The sequence below is a fragment of the Oryctolagus cuniculus genome, chromosome 17, assembly GCF_051225735.1.
Source record: "Oryctolagus cuniculus isolate XC-2025 breed Fujian yellow rabbit chromosome 17, ASM5122573v1, whole genome shotgun sequence".
Classification (NCBI taxonomy): domain Eukaryota; kingdom Metazoa; phylum Chordata; class Mammalia; order Lagomorpha; family Leporidae; genus Oryctolagus; species Oryctolagus cuniculus.
Window position 1 is genome coordinate 18,854,470 of NC_142883.1, and position 18,061 is coordinate 18,872,530.

Sequence of the window (18,061 nt, forward strand, 5' to 3'; positions counted from 1 at the left end):
AATAGCTCTTTTCCACCCTGGTGCAGCTGTGTTCACCCGCCACTGAAGAAGCTGTTCACCCTGAACCTAGCAGTGGGTGCTCAGATCTGCCTGTTTTCCTAAAATAACAAAAGTCTCTGCCCGGAAAGAAAAGATGTTAGAAAACGAAAGTGATTTTCTGAGCGCGCCGAAGGTGACGAGAAGGAGGCAGACCGGCCTGTGCAGCAGTGCTGTGTGAAGTTGGGTGCAGCTGCTTTGCTTGACAAGGCCTCAGCCGCCTCAGCTTGAGACACGGACGCGTTCCCTCTTCAGCCGTGAGGGCCGTTGGGGACTGGGATGTGATTTCGTGGTCCATGTGCGTTTACTGACTTCATAGTCCGTGTAATTCATTTGCATTCATTGCCTGCCAGTGAAATTGTGAGCTCTGAGGGCTCAGCCTGCTGCTTGTGCTGCTTTTTACCCCTTTAGGGTATCTTAGCATAGAGTTGAATATATAGTAAACATTAGGACTACACGTTTAAGAAAGTCGGGTACAAAGTAGAATATTAGCTGAGGATTACCCCTCAGGATTTAGCAAGGAAGCATTAAATTATTTACAATGTCTGTAGCCTCCACATGACCAGTGCACATAGTAGAGGCTCGTTAATTGCTAACTGAGTGAAACATTAGCAGAACTATGAGTTCATTGACGAATTCTAGGGGTCTGGCTGTTGGCCTGTGAAAATTAGTAGCTGTGTGTCAGCACTCCTTTGCCACTCAGAGGGAGGTGAACCCAACTTGAGGTGGGAAGGCAGCTTCTCCCTTGTCCCAGATCTGAGCCCCTCCACCTGTGTTTCCCAGTTTGGGTTGGGAAACAACCAGCGAGGCACCGAAGTTTCTAATTACCTTTGGCACCTCCCTCTAATCTTGGCGCTCTCTGCTTGCCTCCGAGTCCCACGTGTAGCCTCACCAACTTCAACCCAGAGAGTTGCAGTCACGTCCACGGGCGTCCGGTGCTGTCTTGCAGATTGGAGCACGGATGCTCCTGGATTTTCTTCTTTGATTCCCATCAATTCCCGAATGTGGCACTCAAGGACATCCAGGGCTTTGGCCCCAGCCTGCCTTTGCACTGCTGTGCCCTGTCTCCGCCTGGAAGGGCTCTGTGCTGAATCAGCTGCTGCTCTCCTCATAATTTACCTCTGTGGGGTTTTCGGTGCTCTCCGCCTATGTCATTCCCTATGCCTAAGACTCCTTCTTGGTCAGGCAAAACGGAACGTGAACATGGGTTCAAGTACAGCCTGTGTTTGAATCTTGCTTTGCAATTTACCTGAAATTCTTGTGCCACAGTTTTTGTGTTTATAAAATAAACACAATATACGGTACCCACTCCATAGGATTGTTAGGTGGATCCATTGATAGAAGTTATGTTCATGGCCTGTATCTATTCCAAGGCGTGTTTCACTGTCCCTCTGCTGTGTTTTTGTGTGTGCATGTCTTCACTCCCTCTGGACTGAGTTTGCTAAGAACCCTTCATGGTCATCTTTATCTGACCTACTGAGTGTTTTAGAGTAAGTGTTTATTATATCCATGTGGGGCTTCATGGAATACACCAGTGATACGGTAGCCACTTAGTTGACACTAAGTAGAGGACTAGGCTAAGCTTTCTAGCAGATGTATTACATGTCTGCCGTGAACTTGGCACTGGGAATTCATCAGCGAAGAAGGCCCAGACTGAAGTCCAAGAAGCTTTTAGCCTTAAGGGATCATACTTTTTTTTTTTTTTTTTTTAAGATTTATTTGTTCGAGAGGTAGAGTTACAGACAGTGAGAGGTAGAGACAAAGGTCTTCTTTCTGTTGTTTCACTCCCCAAATGGCCACAATGGCCAGAGCTCCGCCAATCCAAAGCCAGGAGCTTCCCAGTCTCCCATGCGGGTGCAGGGGCCCAAGGAGTTGGGCCATCTTCTGCTTTCCCAGGCCACAGCAGAGAGCTGGATGGGAAGAGGAGCAGCCGGGACTAGAACTGGCGCCCATATGGGATGCCAGTGCCGCAGGCGGAGGATTAACCTACTGCACCACAGCGCCGGCCCCAGGGGTCATATTTTTAACTGAGCTGAGATGGTGAAGTACGAGAAGGGAGGAGCTTAAGTGACTCCAGATGGCTCGGGGTAGTCAAGCAGAGTACGGCGCCAGTGCAGTCTGAGCAGGGAACTCCAAAAGGAGGGTGCAGCCGGGCCCTCCTCCCGCTGGTGCCCTCCGGAATCTCCTCAGTGCACTTCGGGGAAGACATGCAGTGCCAGGGAGACTTGGCACTCCTCCTGCCCAGGGAACGTGCCTTCGTGTTCCACTCATCTGCCGCTGTGTTTGCCTCTCCTATCCTTAGCGCACGCCTCCGCGCAGTCCAGCAGCTGGCTCTCGGCTGGGCCTTGGGGCTGCAGAAAGAAACCTTGCTCTCAGGGAGTTGCTGCACAGGGCAATGAGCAGACCTGGGGACAGTAGCCCAGGGTGCTAGTCTGCGGAGTTGGGGGAGCCTTCCTAGAGGCAGTGACCCCAACCAGACTCGAGTTTTGATTGGTTGGATGAGAGCTCCATCATGCAAGGGGTGAGGACCCGCCTTCAACTGATAGCTGGTGCGAAAATCTCAGAGCTCGTTAGCCAGAACACCCTGGGGTGACTCCACTCTATGCCCATCGCTTTGCTAGGCCAGATCCTTTCGCCATCTCTGTACCAGCACTGGCTGCACTGCTGTGGCCACACGAAGACTTGGCCCAAGATAGAAGAGTGAGGAAGCTTCTGCACCAATAAGCATGACAGGCTGCCAAAGGCCCTGGAAGGAGGAAGTGGGCGAGGGCCTTATCCCAAAAGGGCAGCCTCAGGTCTTATCAAGGGGCAGCAGCTTCCGGGTTCCTGCCCCCATCCTGGCCGAGTTACAAAGCGCCACCGCGATGCAGCCAGCTCGATGGGGCGAGGGAGGAGCTGGAGGACTGCAGGCCAGGGTGGACCTGTGGCGTTGTAGGAACAATCAGTCCACACCTGGACTCTCGGGCACCAAGTGAGGATGGCGTGGCCGAGCATGGAGGTAGTGGAGCTGGGGTGAAGGATCGGGAGACAGCTGAGAGGCAGGATCGGGGGGACGTGGTGAGCAGCTGCTCCTGGGAAAGGCAGGAGATGTGACTTCTGGCCATGCGCATCCACCCCTTGGAGGGCCTCACCCCCTTCCTGGCAACGCCAGACACCGTCCGGGTCCAGGGCCAGCCCTTTGCCTACTGTTGAGCAAGTTACGCTGGGTTCCAGTTTGATAAGAAAAGACTTCCTGTGGTGAGAACTGGAGGGAAGACGAAGGAGCTGACCCATTCCTGCCTAGGAGGTTGTGGGAGAAGGAAGATGGCCAGAGCCTTGGGTCCACTGCCTGCCTTCTGGTTTCTGGAATGGGCCCTGCTGCTCTTGGGTCCAGGTGCTGGACCTCCAGCCTGGGCCTTGAACCTGGACCCAGTGCAGCTCACCATCTATACGGGCCTCAATGGCAGCCACTTTGGGTTTTCACTGGACTTCTACAAGGACAGCCATGGAAGGTGAGCCCTGGGGGATATTTGGATGCTGGGGAGAGAAGGGCCCCCCACACATGCACATCACTACTCAAGTTCCCTGTGGATGAGAGCAGTTGAACAAGGTGAATTCTGGGGTCTGCTGGGCACAGCTGGCCCAGGTGTGAGGGGGAGGAACACCGGTGGGGAGGTGGGCGTTGAGGCCACAGCAGAAACAAAGGGAGGCCCAAAGCGCGTGCCTGGCTTTGCCCGGAGGATCATCCTGCTGGGATACAGAAAAGAGCACATGTCCTGAGCTGGTCTGCCAGTTATAAAACTGTCTATCCGGCCTTCTTTTCGGCTCCATTTCTCTTATCCCCATCACAGTTATTAGCAATTTGAAAAGAAGCAATCGGTCATTAATGGTTGAATTGATCAGGCTTTGGAATCTGACTACCAAGGTTAGAGTCCTGCCCCCCCCTTTTGTTAGGATTTTTGTTTGTTTATTTTGAAGAGTTACAGAAAGGGGAGAGAACAATCTTCCATCCACTAAGTTCCCTCCCCAAAAGTGGCTGCAGTGGCCAGAGCTGCGCCAGGAGCCAGGAGCTTCTTCCAGGTCTCCTGTGTGGGTGGCAGGGACCCAAACACTTTGGCCAGCTTCTGATACTTTTCCCAGGCCATTAGCAGGGAGCTGGATCAGTAGAGCAGCCAGGACAAACCGACAGCCATTTGGGATGCTGGCATTGCAGGCAGTGGCTCTACCTGCTATGCCACAGTGCCTGCCTACCTGGCTCCTCCTTTTTATACCTGTGTTACCCTGGGCTACTTGTCCTAGTGGACATTGTCCCCTTCCTGAGGTGGTCCCCATTCAATGATCAGTGAAAACTGTTTGGGGGGCAAGGGGTAAGGGTCCACCCTCTTGGTTCAACTCTTTTTAAAAATATATATTTACTTGAAAGGTAGACCAGCAAGGAGAGAGAGGGAGAGACAGACAGAAGTCCTCCATCTGCTGGTTCACTCCCCAAATGGCCGCAAGGGTTGGGCTGGGGCTGAGCCAGGGGCTCGGAACTCCATCTGGTCTCTCATGTGGGTGGCTAGGGCCCAAGGACTGGACCATCGCCCCACTGCCCTCCCCGGCATGTTAGCAGGGAACTGGATCGGAAGCGGAGCAGCCCCCGGGTGTTGACCCCCATCTGACATTGGGTCTGAATCTCAGCTCCACACCTGTTGCTGCTGCTTTCCCCCTCCTTTCCACGATTAGTGGTCCCATGGGCACTACGTAGTAAACATCCTGGGTGCCAAAAAATAAAGTGTTCTTCCTCAATGAACTTGCTCCCTGTTGGACTGGGACCGTGCTAAACGCCCCGTATACGTGCAGTACATGGGTTGGCGTTCTGCCTGACTGACACGTGGCAGAGCTCAGGTAAAACTACCCCGGCGGGACCCTCCGCTCCCACGCACCCCCGCCCCACTTCGCGTGCCTCCCTCAGCACTCAAACCCCCTCCCAAGGAGGGACCTGGTTCCCAGGAGCACGCGAGACCCTGGTGGTGGCTGGTGGTCGGACGGTGGAGACGCCGACAGCGTAGGCGATACTTTTCTCACGGATACCGAACCCCCGGTGTTCAAATCAAACCGTGGGATCAGTTCCAGCTTCACTCCCGACTCGCTGGGTTACTTTAGGCATGGGATTTCCCTCTCTCACAATAAAGTGTGAGGTCCCATGTAGGAGAGCGATGCGGTGCCCGCCGGCTACACGGCCCCGGCGCGCTCCCAGCACCGCGCCGCGCTCACCCTGCTTTCCCGCGCAGCGTGGCCATCGTGGTGGGCGCCCCGCGGACCCTGGGCCTCGGCCAAAAGGAGACGGGCGGCGTGTTCCTGTGCCCCTGGAAGGCCGAGGGCAGCCCGTGCAGCCTGCTGTCCTTCAACCTCAGTGAGTCCCCAGCAAGGGTGGAAGGGAGGAGCGAGGGGGAGGTTCACGGCCGGATGGGACTCAACGCCCCACCCCTTCTTGTGCCCTCCAGGCGACGAGTACCGAAAAACGAGCTCCCAACTTTTCCAAACCTTCAGGGCCCGGCAAGGCCTGGGGGCGTCGGTCGTCAGCTGGAATGACATCATTGTGGTGGGCGCCCCGAGACCGGCACGGGGCGGTCGGGGAGGGGATGCGCTGGGGACGGGGGAGCCCGAGCCTCGCACCCTTCCCCACTCTCCCGTGGCCCTGTCCAGGCCTGCGCCCCCTGGCAGCAATGGAACGTCCTGGAAAAGGCAGCGGAGGCCGAGAAGACGCCGGTCGGCGGCTGCTTCGTGGCTCATCTGCCTAGCGGGAGGCGCGCGGAGTACTCGCCCTGTCGTGGCAACACCATGAGCCACGTTTACGAAAAAATGTATCTTAGTAAGGGCCACCCTCCATCTAGTTCCGCCCACTCGAGACTGCATAGCCCCGCCCCTAACCTCCGCCAGCCCGGCTTCCAATCTGGCCTTAGCGTCTGCCCAGCTCCTGGTCCCGCCCCTCCGACTGCAGCCACGCCTCCTTATTACCCTGTCCCCGCCCCCTCGCGCTTGCGCACTGCCCCGCGGCGCTGCAGGCGCGGAGGCTCGCTTCTTCCCCCGCGGGTTCACTGAGCCGTCTCCCCTAGGAGACTTACGCTCCTGCGAAGCGGGCTTCAGCTCCGTGATCACCCAGGCAAGTTGGAGGCAAAAGCATGGTGGGGGCAGTCCACGAACCGGGCGCTCTTCTCACCTCCAGGGCTTCCCTTTCAGGAAGGAGAGCTGGTGCTGGGGGCTCCGGGCGGCTATTATTACTTAGGTACGTGCGAGTCGGTGCGACCCCCGCCCCTCTCACGGCCCCGGGAGACCCCTGGCGTCTGGGCCCCCACACTCCCTGCCCCTCGCGCCCTAGGTTTCCTGGTCCGGGCTCCAATTGCCAACATCATCTCGAGTTACAGCCCCGGCGTCCTCTTGTGGACCGTGCCCAATCAGAACTTCACCTTCGACTACAGCAACCGAAAGTACTTCGACGGCTACCGAGGTAATCTGGAGCCCCAGCACCCCAGGGGTCACCGCCCGCCCCGCCGACCACGTCCTGCCCCTCGGGAGCCTCCGCAGCGCCTACAGCGCCCCGCCTCTGGACGGCTCTGCGCGGTGCCGGGTTCGGACTGGGTGGCCTCGGAGTCCCCTCTTTTCTCGCCCCCAGCACCTCCTGCTAAGATTTAATTTGTCCCCAGGGTACTCGGTGGCCGTGGGCGAATTCGATGGGGATCTCAGCACAACAGGTAAGAAGTCCACCTGCTCAGTGGCGGGGTTGGGAGCCCAGCCCCGGGAGAAGCTGCGCGCGGAGCGGGTGGGAGGTAGCAGGCTCTAGAGATGCCGCCCGCTGAGCCTGGCTCTCCCCCAGAGTATGTCCTCGGTGCCCCCACTTGGAGCTGGACCATGGGAGCGGTGAGTGCCCTCCACCACACCACTGGCATCAATGTCCCCAGTCCTCAGGCTCACGGTCCCCCCGCCCCGACTTCCTGCCCTTCTCACGGGGAGCAAACGTAACACGCTCCATGCACTGTCCATGCAGGTGGAAATTTTGGATTCCTACTTCTACAGGCTGCACCGGCTGCAGGGCGAGCAGGTGGGGGCCGGGCCGCGCTGGGACTGGCTGAAGACAGGAAACTAAGACCACAGAATATCTGGGGGGTTGGGAGGTACAAACGAAGGTGCCCTCGTCTCCTTGCAGATGGCTTCGTATTTTGGGCACTCTGTGGCGGTCACTGATGTCAACGGGGATGGGTGAGGAGGGGGACGCCCCACCCCTACCCCGTTGGTTCCCCAGTTGCCTCTGCCAGCCCTGCCTTGGGCACGACCGCCCCAGGAGCTGAGAGCCAGCGTGGGCAAGATTTGGCCCTAGCCCCCAGCCGCCACTAGCCAGCCCCAGCTGACCACCCCTCTGCCTGCAGGAGGCATGACCTACTGGTGGGCGCTCCTCTGTTCATGGCGAGCCAGGCAGACCACAAGCTGGCCGAGGTGGGGCGCGTGTACTTGTTCCTGCAGCTGCAAGGCCCCCACCTGCTGGGCGCACCCAGCCTCCTGCTGACCGGCACGCAGCTCTACGGGCGGTTTGGCTCTGCGATCGCGCCCCTGGGCGACCTCAACAGGGATGGCTACAATGGTGAGGAGAGAGGAGCCCCCACTTGCTGCAGGAGGGTTAACAGCCTCAACAGAAAGCCTGGGCTTGACCCGAGGGCAGGGGGAGCCAGGAGGGGCTTCAGTCAGGAAAGATGAATTCAATGTGGAGGAAAATGGAAGGGGTTGAACAGGAGAAAATGTGCCATGGGGAGCAGGGGGTGGAGCCAGAGGAGTCATGGGCGGAGCCAGAGGGACCAGGGGGTGGAGCCAGAGGAACCAGGGGCGGAGCCAGGGGAGCCAGAAGAGGTTCCTGTAATGCACAGGGGGGACACAGCCCGGTGCCGGGTGAAGAGAGACACCTGTTCCAATGTCAAACACGAACAGGGTAAAGGGAGCTGGTGGCCCACGGTGGGGCCACTTCCCTTTTGAGAAGTAGGAGATGCGGTCCCCTGTGAGAAGCCAAGGGCTGGGCGCTGCAAGGATGGAGGAAGCTAGAAACAGGTGCTGAGCAGACTGGGAGGAGTGAGCAGCACCTGGCCAGGCAGCGGGGCAGCCTCCAGGGCACTGGGGTCAGGGGCTCATGGTGCCCCGAGCTGGGTTCACCCAGGGCTGGCAGTGGGACAAGCCGGCTCAGCCTATGGCAAGGTCAGAGAAATCAGTGAAGACAGTTCAAAGAAAGAGCTGCGTAGGAAACATGCTGTCAACAAAATCGGGAGGCAAAGGGTAGACAGGTGCAAGGCACGTATCAAAGACGCGCTCGTGTCAGACACGAAGAGTTCTCAGAGGTGCCACTCTGACAACAGGTGCGCTTTCAAAGGTGAGTGAGAGCCTGTGGGTGTGCCTGAGTCTGTGGGGGGGAAGCGCAGGGCCCCAGGGGAAGTTGGGGGCCTGTATTTAATAAGCTTCAGCTACTCCATATTCTGGAGCCCACACTTTTTATCTAAAATTAGTAGAATAATGCCTCATTTTCAGGATTAAATGAAATCTTGTTGATCTCTTTTCCTCGGCGGTTAGTGGAGGCTGGTGCTGTTTTCCTAACAGTGCTGCCTGACCAGCCTCTCTCCCACTTGACCGCAACTTCGGCCTCACACTGGGCAGCCCTCTCTTGGTCCTCCGGGGCCGGCCCAGAGAGGGAGCTCAGGAAGCCGTGCCCCTGGTGGGGGGGGGGGGGTTGAATAACAAGCAGCCATGCCTGTTACCTTTCCAGATGTTGCGGTGGCTGCGCCCTACGGGGGTCCGAGCGGTCGGGGCCAAGTGCTGGTGTACCTGGGGCAGAGCGAGGGGCTGAACCCACATCCCTCCCAGGTCCTGGACAGCCCCTTCCCCGCGGGCTCTGCCTTTGGCTTCTGTCTGAGAGGTGCCACAGACATCGATGACAACGGATACCCAGGTGCCTTTGCTGCAAATGCCGAGAGACAGCCAGGAGGCCCGGGCCTGACCTGGTGCCCGCCCCACTGGGGGCTCTGACCGCTTTGTATGGCTGGGAAGCCTGGGGTGGAGGGGAGCAGGTCAGACTTCCTGGGGCGGGGGAGGTGGTGTGCGGAGCCCTAAGGGAGATGAGAAGCCGCCCCCATGCCCTCTCTAACTGCCAATCCCGACCCCTCCTGCAATGTTTAGACCTGCTGGTAGGAGCTTACGGGGCGGACAAGGTGGTTGTGTACAGGTGAGCGCTGACTCTGGGGGCGGGGTGCGGGAGGAGGCCAACCCCAAAGGGGCCGCAACGGCAGGCGCCCCTCTGTCCCGCTAGAGCCCAGCCGGTGGTCATGGCCGATGTCCAGCTGCTGGTGCAAGATTCGCTGAACCCTGCTGTGAAGAACTGTGTCCTGCACCAGACCAACACCCCCGTGAGCTGGTGAGGAGGCGCGGGCGCGGCAGCCGGGACCTGTGGTCCCTGGGCCGGCCCTCGCCCCTGAACCCACTCACGTCTTTGCAGCTTCAACATCCAGATGTGCGTGGGGGTCACCGGGCACAACATTCCCCAGAGGCTGTGTGAGTGGCTCGGGAGGCGCAGGGGGAGGAGGGCCCAGGCTCCCCCGCGGCTGGCCAGGTGGTCTTGACCGGGCCTGCTTGTCCTGCAGACCTGCAGGCTGAGCTGCAGCTGGACCGCCAGAAGCCCCGCCAGGGCCGGCGAGTGCTGTTGCTGGGCTCTCAGCAGGCGAGCACCACCCTGAGCATGGACCTGGGCGGGAGGCAGAGCCGCCTCTGCCACAACACCACGGCCTTCCTTCGCGTACGCACAGGCAGGGGTTCGGCTGGGCTGGGCGTGTGCACCGCATTCACCAGCCCTGGGGCACTGGGCTGGGTGCTGTGGGTCCAGGGGTCATCAGCAGGATGTGCATGGAGCGAGATTGCCTGACTCCTGTCTCCCTCCTAGGATGAGGCGGACTTCCGGGACAAGCTGAGCCCCATCGTGCTCAGCTTCAACGTGTCGCTGCAGCCCAAGGAGGCTGGCGTGGCCCCTGCCGTGGTCCTGCACGGGAACACCCACGTGCAGGAGCAGGTGGGACGGGTGGGAGTGGTACAGGGCCCCTGACAGAAAGCCTAGGTTGGGGTAGTGTCCAAATCATAATGTGTACCCCCAGACCTTGACGTCACCCCGATATCTGGCTTACCAGTTAAGATGCCTGCATCCCATATCCGAGCGCCTGGGTTCAATTCCCAGTGCCAGTGCCTGATCCCAGCTTTTTGCCAATACAGACCCTGGGAGAGAGTGAAGGTGGCTCAAGTCACCCACCTGGGAGGCTCAGGTTGAATTCTCAGCTTTGCTGGCTGCTGTGGGCGTTTGGGGAGTGAACCAGTGGAGCTCTGTCTGCCTGTTTCTCTCTCTCTCTGCCTCTCAAATAATTCAAGTGTTTGTGTATGTGCAGAGTATGTTTATATGTTTATGATATATACAGAGAGAGGCTAGCGAAAATCCCAATATCCCCTACACCTTGAGGTCAACTCCAAACTTTTTCAGCTTCAGATCTTTTTTTGTAAGATTTGCTTTATTTATTTGAAAGGCAGAGTGATGGAGAGAGGGAGAGAAAGAGAGAGAAAGGATATTCCATCCACTGGTTCACCCCCCAAATGGCCACAGAAAACGGGCTGTGCCAGGAGCCTGGAACTCCATCCTGGTCTCCCATGTGGGTGGGGGGGACCAAGCACTTGGGCCATCTTCTGTTGCCTTCTCCGGGGCATTAGCAGGGAGCTGCATTGGAAGTGGACCAGCGGGGACTTGAACCAGCGCTGTGATCTGGGGTGCCGGCATCCCAAGTGGTAGCTTCACCTGCTGTGCCACAACACTGGTCCCTTATTCCCTAAGCCCTGATAAGAATCCCAAGCCCATTGTTGTATTCCTAACCCTGGTGTGGCCCCCAAGCCTCAGAGGACCCCAGTTACCCACACCTCTCAATGTGCCCCCCTAGACCCGCATCATCCTGGAGTGTGGGGAAGATGACGTGTGCGTGCCCCAGCTTCACCTCACGGCCAGCCTGTAAGGGGACCTCCCACTCTGCTCCTCCCCGGCCCTCTCGGCCCCCTGCCGCCTCTCCTCCTCCCTGGCTTCACTCCTCTCCCTCCCCCCCACAGGAAGGGCTCCCCACTCCTGATTGGGGCTGACAATGTGCTGGAGCTGCAGATGGTCGCGGCCAACGACGGGGAGGGGGCCTACGAGGCAGAGCTGGTGGTGCACCTGCCCCTGGGGGCCCACTACATGCGGGCAGTGAGCACCATGGAGGTGAGGCCCAGCCCTAGGGCACTGCCAGGTCCTGACACGTGCAGAAGCCTCCACCCTGTCCATATCCCACTGCAAGAGCTCCCATGTCCCGTATGCTTGGCCACATAAGGTGTTTGGAAGAGGAATGCTCCCTAATGGCACAAAATTCGAGAACTCAATCGAAAAACCCCTACATGTCTCAGAAACGAAGTGGTAGCTGGAACCTGTGCCCAGTCTTTTTCCTCCAAGATTGACAGTCACTAACAGAGGTACAAAGGGCACTGCAAGAAAGTGCATGGAGAACGTGCAGTATGAAAAAGCTAGCAGCAGGTTTCCAACGCTCTGGGCATAAATAATCGTAACCTTTGCATTCCATGTTCCCACAGACTTTCTGAAGGCACCTCACCTATTGATTTCGGTTTTTGCTGTAGTTTATAACAAGGGGGTCATTCTCTATGCAATGCATTTTTAGGTTATTATTTCCCAAATGAAAATTTACTTAAAAAAAAAAAAAAAGAAGTGTGACAGTGACGCAAAAGCAGAATCCCACCCCCACCTCCCCAGTGCCCCTGCTCACCCAGGCACACAAGTGCCCCCCCCACCTCCTTTCCAAAGGAGCTTAAGCCCCGCCCCGCCCCCCAGGGCTTGGAGAGACTCATCTGTAACCAGAGGAAGGAGAACCAGACCAAGGCGGTGCTGTGCGAGCTTGGCAACCCCATGAAGCAGGCGCGGGTAAGGCGTCGGCCCGGCACAGCCGCAGCCGGGTCCCGGGCCAGGTTTTGGAGTCTGAGAGCCCTGGGTTAGAATCCCGGGCCTCACACCCCTGGCTACTGTGTGTCCTGGGTACGGGGTGAGCTGGGAGGGGGGCCACTGGGAGCCCATTCAGGGCAGGGCTGCCCAGAGCGGGCTTTGGGGCGGTGACTTGGGCCCTCCCCGTCTCCCAGATAGGAATCACGATGCTGGTGAGCGTGGGGAACCTGGAAGATGCTGGCGAGTCTGTATCCTTCCAGCTGCAGATCAGGAGGTACCCGGCTCCGGGGAGCGCACCTAGCCACCCCCTCCCCTGTCCGACCCCAGTGCAGAGACCCTCAGGCTCCTTCCCTACAGAAGGGTCTTCTGAGACACCTTCCGGCCAGGCCCCGCCCTTCCTCTCTTGGGTCAGAGGTTCACGTCTGACTCCTGGGACCTTAGAGGAGTTCTTTCCCGCGCCACGCCCTGTGTGCAGTCAGCGCTCCCTGGCCCGGCCCAGGGAGGCACGGGGCGGTGTGTGGGTGACCCGCTTCTCCTCACCCCTCCCCTGCAGCAAGAACAGCCAGAACCCCAACAGCGAGGCTGTGCTGCTGGCTGTGCCGGTCCGCGCTGCTGCTCAAGTGGAGCTGCGAGGGTGAGAGAGAGGGCGCCCAAGGGAGAGGCCGGCAAGGCTGCAGTTAGGTGTCCCAGGGGCTGCAGCCTGGAGATCACTCACCCTCTGGGGGGCTTGGGCACCTGTAGGAACTCCTTTCCAGCCTCCCTGGTGCTGGCAGAAGAAGGTGACCAGGAACAGAACAGCTTGGACCTCAAAGTGGAGCACACCTATGAGGTAGGGAGCCCCCGCCGAGTCCCAGCTGGGGAGGGAGGGGCCTAGGTGCTGTGCCCTGGCTCTGAGCCACCTGCTGCCTGGCCATCACCACCCCAGCTCCACAACAATGGCCCAGGCACCGTGAGGGGTCTCCACCTGACCATCCACCTCCCGGGCCAGTCCCAGCCCTCGGACCTGCTCTACATCCTGGGCATAGAGCCGCAGGGGGGCCTCCAGTGCTCCCCACAGCCCTCGCCCAACCCCCTCAAGGTGAGCGCCTGGGTGAGCCGAAGCTGGGGTGGGGTCCCGGGCACCTGGTGTGTGTAGGGGGTACTGACTGCTTTTTTGGCCTCCCCAGATAAACTGGAGGCTGCCCACTCCCAGCCCCTCTCCCATGCACCCGGGGTACCGGCGCGAGCGCAGGCATGCCGACCTGCTGGAGCCGCAGCCGTCCTCGGCCGCGGGGCTTCGGGATCCGGTCCTGGTGGTGAGAGGGCGCCGGGGCTCCGCAGGGGAGGGAGGGCCATGACGTGGGCCTCTGCGGGTCACGCCAAGTGAACACGAAGGACCTCGCTGGTGGCTGGGGGACCCTTGCATTTCTTAAGTTTCCCACTCTATTGAGAAAAAGGGGGGGAAAGGCCAAAGCGAGGTTTCCAAGCCCCCAGGTGCTGAGGGCTGCGGGAGGAAGCATTCGCTCCAGCCATCTCCAGGAGGCCGGGGCTGCCCGAGGCCCCTGCCTGCCCTGTGTTGGCTCCTTGGGGCGAGGGGGTGAGGGGCCAGGAGGGACGGGACTGATGAAGCGTCCCCTCAGAGCTGTGACTCGGCGCCCTGCACTGTGGTGCAATGTGAGCTGCAGGAGATGGCGCGCGGGCAGCGGGCCATGGTCACCGTGCTGGCCCTGCTGGGGCTGTCCAGCCTCCGCGAGGTAGGCAGCACGCGGGTGGGCGGGGCTCGGGGCGGGGCCTCCGGGAGGCGAGCACTGAGCTGGTGAGGTGGGGGGGGGGTCGGGAGCAAGGGAGAGGCTTCCCTTGCGGCGCGGGGGCGGGGACTTGGACTCCTGCCACCAAGTTGTGGGGGGGGGGGTGGTGAGTGACTTTCGCCCCCGCCCTCTCCAGAGGCCGCTGGATCAGTTTGTGCTGCAGTCGCAAGCTTGGTTCAACGTCTCCTCCCTCCCCTACGCGGTGCCCGCGCTCAGCCTGCCCAGCGGGGAAGCTCTGGTCAGTGGGGGGTGGGGGTGGGGGATGAGGGAGACGCAGCGCCCACGGTGTCTCCTGGGTCAGCGCCCAGCCAGGATGGGAGTGGGGCCTCCCGGCGCTGAGGGCTGGCCGGCAGGCGGGTGGCTCGGCTCCAGGTGTGCGTCTGGTGAGAGCCTGGCTTGCACGCAGGTGCAGACCCAGCTGCTCCGTGTCTTGGAGGAGAAGGCTGTTCCAATCTGGTGGGTGCTGGTTGGCGCCCTGGGCGGCCTCCTGCTGCTCATCCTCCTGGTCCTGGCCATGTGGAAGGTGAGGCATGGGGAGTGCTGGAGGCCCTGGGTGGGCACACGGGGAGGCAGGGAGGGGCAGGGCCCACGTGGGTGATCTGGCCCAGGGGCCCACCTCGGCGCTATTGCAGTGTCCTCCAGAGCGGCTCTCCCAGGGCACACACCCCTGGAAGGTAGGTGAATCACACTCACACTTTCACAGACACACACACACAAACACACACCCACACCCACACACTCTCACCACACACACGCACAACTCTCAGCACACACACACACACACACAGACTCAGATACACATCACGCTCACACTCTCACAGACACACACATACATTCACACACATACAAACACTCTCACCACACACACACATAGACTCAGATACACATAATCATGCTCACACTTTCACAGACACACATTCACACGCACACTCGCATTCTTGCACATACACTCACACAGTCTCACACTCATACACACACCCTCATACATATGCAAACACACACACACACACACACACACCTTCGAGGAGCCACAGGGCAGGAGTCCTGCTTTCTGGAGGTCCTGACTGCTACCTAGGACGCGGCACAACCTGTCACCTCCTGTGTCTGTTCTTCCCCCTGAGTGAGGCCGGAGACCCAGGGGCCACTCTAGAACCTGGGAAGTCGGGCAGCGACACAAGGATTAGATACATGTTGCCATGCACTTGAATCAGAGAGAAACACAAACATCAATGTGTAAGAAAAAAACAGGGCAGAAAAAAACAAAAATGCTGCGAGAGCCCACCGCGTGCTCCAAGCACCAGCTCCAAGCTGGGGAAGGTCGTATTGTGAGCCCAACGGGGTCTGTGCTCCGTGCTGGGGCAGGCAGGGGGCCTTGTGGCTGCTGGTCCATAACACTCCCCACTGAGGCTCGGACCGGCCCCTGTGCACCCCCAGGTGGGCTTCTTCAAGCGGAATCGGCCGCCTCTGGAAGAGGAAGATGAAGATGAGGAGTGACAGGGCAGCTGTGCTAGCCTCCTCCCGCTGCTGCTGGCTCTGCCCCCCCCCCCCCGTGGGCTGGAGCTGTTCTCGGGGCTCCTGCTGCCCTGCCCCTCCCCCACGGAGCAGGGCCACCCCATCCCTGCTTCCTAATAAAGAGACGGAGTCCCCACAGAGCCGCTTCTTCTTGACATCGGGGAGGAGAAGGGGACGGAGGAACGAGTGGGCGGGGAACTGGGGTCGGTGGAGGTGTGCGCATAGGGGTCCCTGTCTGGGCACAGGCTGCATTTGACTGTCTCTGGGGAGTCAGGGAGGAGACAGTGGGGTTGCAGGACAGTAAGTGAGTGGCAGGGCCTACAGGTGCCACTGGAGGGGACGGAGGTGCCTGTTAGGGGAGGCATCAAAGAAGGAAGGCTGGGTCCCTGGTGGGCGACTTTAAGCAGAATATTTTTCATGATGTTGGAGAGATAAACATCAAAATGACCTGAGACCTAGGAAAAAACCATGCTCTCCGTGCCTCCCACCCACTGCTGTGGCGCAGCAGTCAAGCCGAAGCTTGCGACACCTGCACCCATAGCAGAGTGCCTGAGTTTGAGTCCTGGCTTCACTTCTGGTCCCAGCGGCCCGCCGCTGTGCACTTGTCCTGGGACGCAGCGGGTGATGGCTCAAGCGCTTGGATCCCTGCCACCCACGCAGGACACTCGGATGGAGTTCCCGGCTCCTGGATTTAGCCTGGCTCAGTCTTGACCGTTGCAGGCATTTAGGAAATGAACCAGTGGATGGAAGATTCTCTCTCTCTCCTTCCCCCCGCCCTGCCTTTCAAATAAATAATAAATACATCTTTAAAAAAAGGGGGGGGGGGCGGGGCAGAGGGAGGCGGGCTCTGCGCTCAGCCCAGGAAGGCCATGGCACACCGGGGCGAGCTGAGCAGGTTGCGCTCGCTGACCCCTGTGGCTGTTCCTCCTTCCCCGCAGAGGAGAAGGGGTGAGGAGTGGAGTGGGAGTTGGCGCCCCAGCGGCGGTGAACAGGGTCCTTCTCAGGACCTGTTGGTTCATGTGGTGGATCAGCGCTTATGCCCGGTGCAGTTCCAGTCCTGGGATGGAGCAACGGACAATGCCCAGCCCCTGCCACTCACGGGAGACCCAGGTGGAGCTCCACCAGGCCCAGCTCCAGCCATTGCAACCACCTGGGAAGTGAACCAACTGACGGAAGATCTCTCTCTCTCTCTCTCTCTCTCTCTCTCTCCCTCTCTATCATTCTGCCTTTCAAACAAATAAAATAATCTTTTTTTTTTTTTTTTTGACAGGCAGAGTGGACAGTGAGAGAGAGACAGAGAGAGAAAGGTCTTCCTTTTGCCGTTGGTTCACCCTCCAATGGCCGCCGCTGCAGCCGGCACACCGCGCTGATCCTGGCAGGAGCCAGGAGCCAGGTGCTTTTCCTGGTCTCCCATGGGGTGCAGGGCCCAAGCACCTGGGCCATCCTCCACTGCACTCCCTGGCCATAGCAGAGAGCTGGCCTGGAAGAGGGGCAACCGGGACAGAATCCGGCGCCCCGACCGGGACTAGAACCCGGTGTGCCGGCGCCGCAAGGTGGAGGATTAGCCTATTGAGCCACGGCGCCGGCCTAAAATAATCTTTTTTAAAAAAACAAAATGCTAAGTGCTAAGTTGGGGGAAGCCATTGGAGAACAGGAGCTATTAGCGCTTGATGTTAGCTCAAGGGCTCAGTGGTAAATTTTGAAATGGACAATTTGACATCCACGCATGGCAAGCTCCGGAACAGGTTCCTGGTCGGAGCCTAGTTTTAAGAAAAGATTAAACCATGATCCTTGAACATCAGCCAAATCCCCTCCACTCCATCACTGAGCTCGGATGGCCCCAGACAACTTATCTCGACCCAGCAAAGCATTTGGCATTTGTTCTTATAGACAAGAAAGAAATGTGAGCTCGATCCTAGTGACCAGGATTTAGACCTGAGTCCCTCCCACCCCTGGGCTGCCTGGCATCGTCCCAGGTGCCTGGAATGGGCAGGGGAAGCCACTCTTCCCCGCAGGCGGCTGCTGGCTGGCGGAGAGCTCCAGTCCAATGGGTGGCTGGAGCAGACTCCAGGCAGTGGTGACAGATTGTAAAGTTGGGTTGAAACCAACAAGGCGAAATTCACCAGGCATGAGAGCTAAATCCTGTGTTGAGGTTCCAAAAAATTGGTTATGTAAGGGGTAGGGCTGTTAGGGGAAATTTTCTGTTAAAAAGCAAGAAAGAGAAAGGAAAAAGGAATGGAGAAACTAGGGAGGAAGGGAGGGAAGGAGGGAGGGAGGGAGGGAGGGGGGAAGAGTGGAGAGAGGGAAGGAAAGAAAGGAGGTGAGAGAGAATCTTGGTTTTGTCCGCAAGACCATTATGAGGACCCCTTAAGTCAGGAGACCCAACCAGGGCACCCAACCCAGAGGATGCCTGCTGTCCGGGTATGCAGTCCCCTCCTGGGCACCACACGGTGTTACGTCACGGAGAGCCAAGAGAGGGGTACAGCCCCAGATCAGAAGGTCGGAAACTGAGTGATGAGAATCAGAAATACGGAAGGGAAGACAGCTTGCCTGGGGTTAGCGCAGGCCCATAGGGGTCTTCAAGGGTGAGGGTCGATGCTGGAGGAAGAGGGAGATGCTGGAGGAAGAGGGAAAAGACCGCTCGTCTCAGGAAGCCAGAACCAGTGGGACCAGCAGCGATGGCAGTTTCTGGCCCCCTGCACCATGTGAGTTGTGACATCCCATT

General features: G+C 59.0%; 1 protein-coding gene across 7 annotated transcripts; it reads left to right on the forward strand.

The window, feature by feature from the left end:
- Nucleotides 1–3,252: 3,252 nt before the first annotated feature.
- On the forward strand, nucleotides 3,253–15,475 carry ITGA2B (integrin subunit alpha 2b). Of its 7 annotated transcripts, none has more exons than XM_070059905.2 (30): nucleotides 3,253–3,527; nucleotides 5,289–5,410; nucleotides 5,502–5,599; nucleotides 5,704–5,869; nucleotides 6,114–6,164; nucleotides 6,242–6,283; nucleotides 6,377–6,505; nucleotides 6,702–6,749; nucleotides 6,872–6,915; nucleotides 7,043–7,096; nucleotides 7,202–7,254; nucleotides 7,422–7,633; nucleotides 8,798–8,980; nucleotides 9,208–9,253; nucleotides 9,338–9,442; nucleotides 9,524–9,579; nucleotides 9,669–9,820; nucleotides 9,965–10,090; nucleotides 10,998–11,065; nucleotides 11,161–11,308; nucleotides 11,930–12,019; nucleotides 12,232–12,311; nucleotides 12,591–12,671; nucleotides 12,779–12,866; nucleotides 13,026–13,115; nucleotides 13,204–13,332; nucleotides 13,657–13,770; nucleotides 13,961–14,062; nucleotides 14,231–14,347; nucleotides 15,259–15,474. In XM_070059905.2, exons 1-30 carry the CDS (start codon nucleotides 3,340–3,342, stop codon nucleotides 15,316–15,318), a joined length of 3,042 nt encoding a protein of 1,013 aa, XP_069916006.2. In that variant the 5' UTR covers nucleotides 3,253–3,339; the 3' UTR covers nucleotides 15,319–15,474.
- The last annotated feature ends 2,586 nt before the right edge of the window (nucleotides 15,476–18,061 follow it).

Coding starts and splice junctions, on each gene's coding strand:
- ITGA2B (XM_070059904.2), top strand. CDS start 3,340: ATGGCCAGAGCCTTGGGTCCACTGCCTGCCTTCTGGTTTCTGGAATGG. Junction 8,981..9,207: donor CGATGACAACGGATACCCAG/GTGCCTTTGCTG, acceptor TGCAATGTTTAG/ACCTGCTGGTAGGAGCTTAC. Junction 13,771..13,960: donor GGCTGTCCAGCCTCCGCGAG/GTAGGCAGCACG, acceptor CGCCCTCTCCAG/AGGCCGCTGGATCAGTTTGT.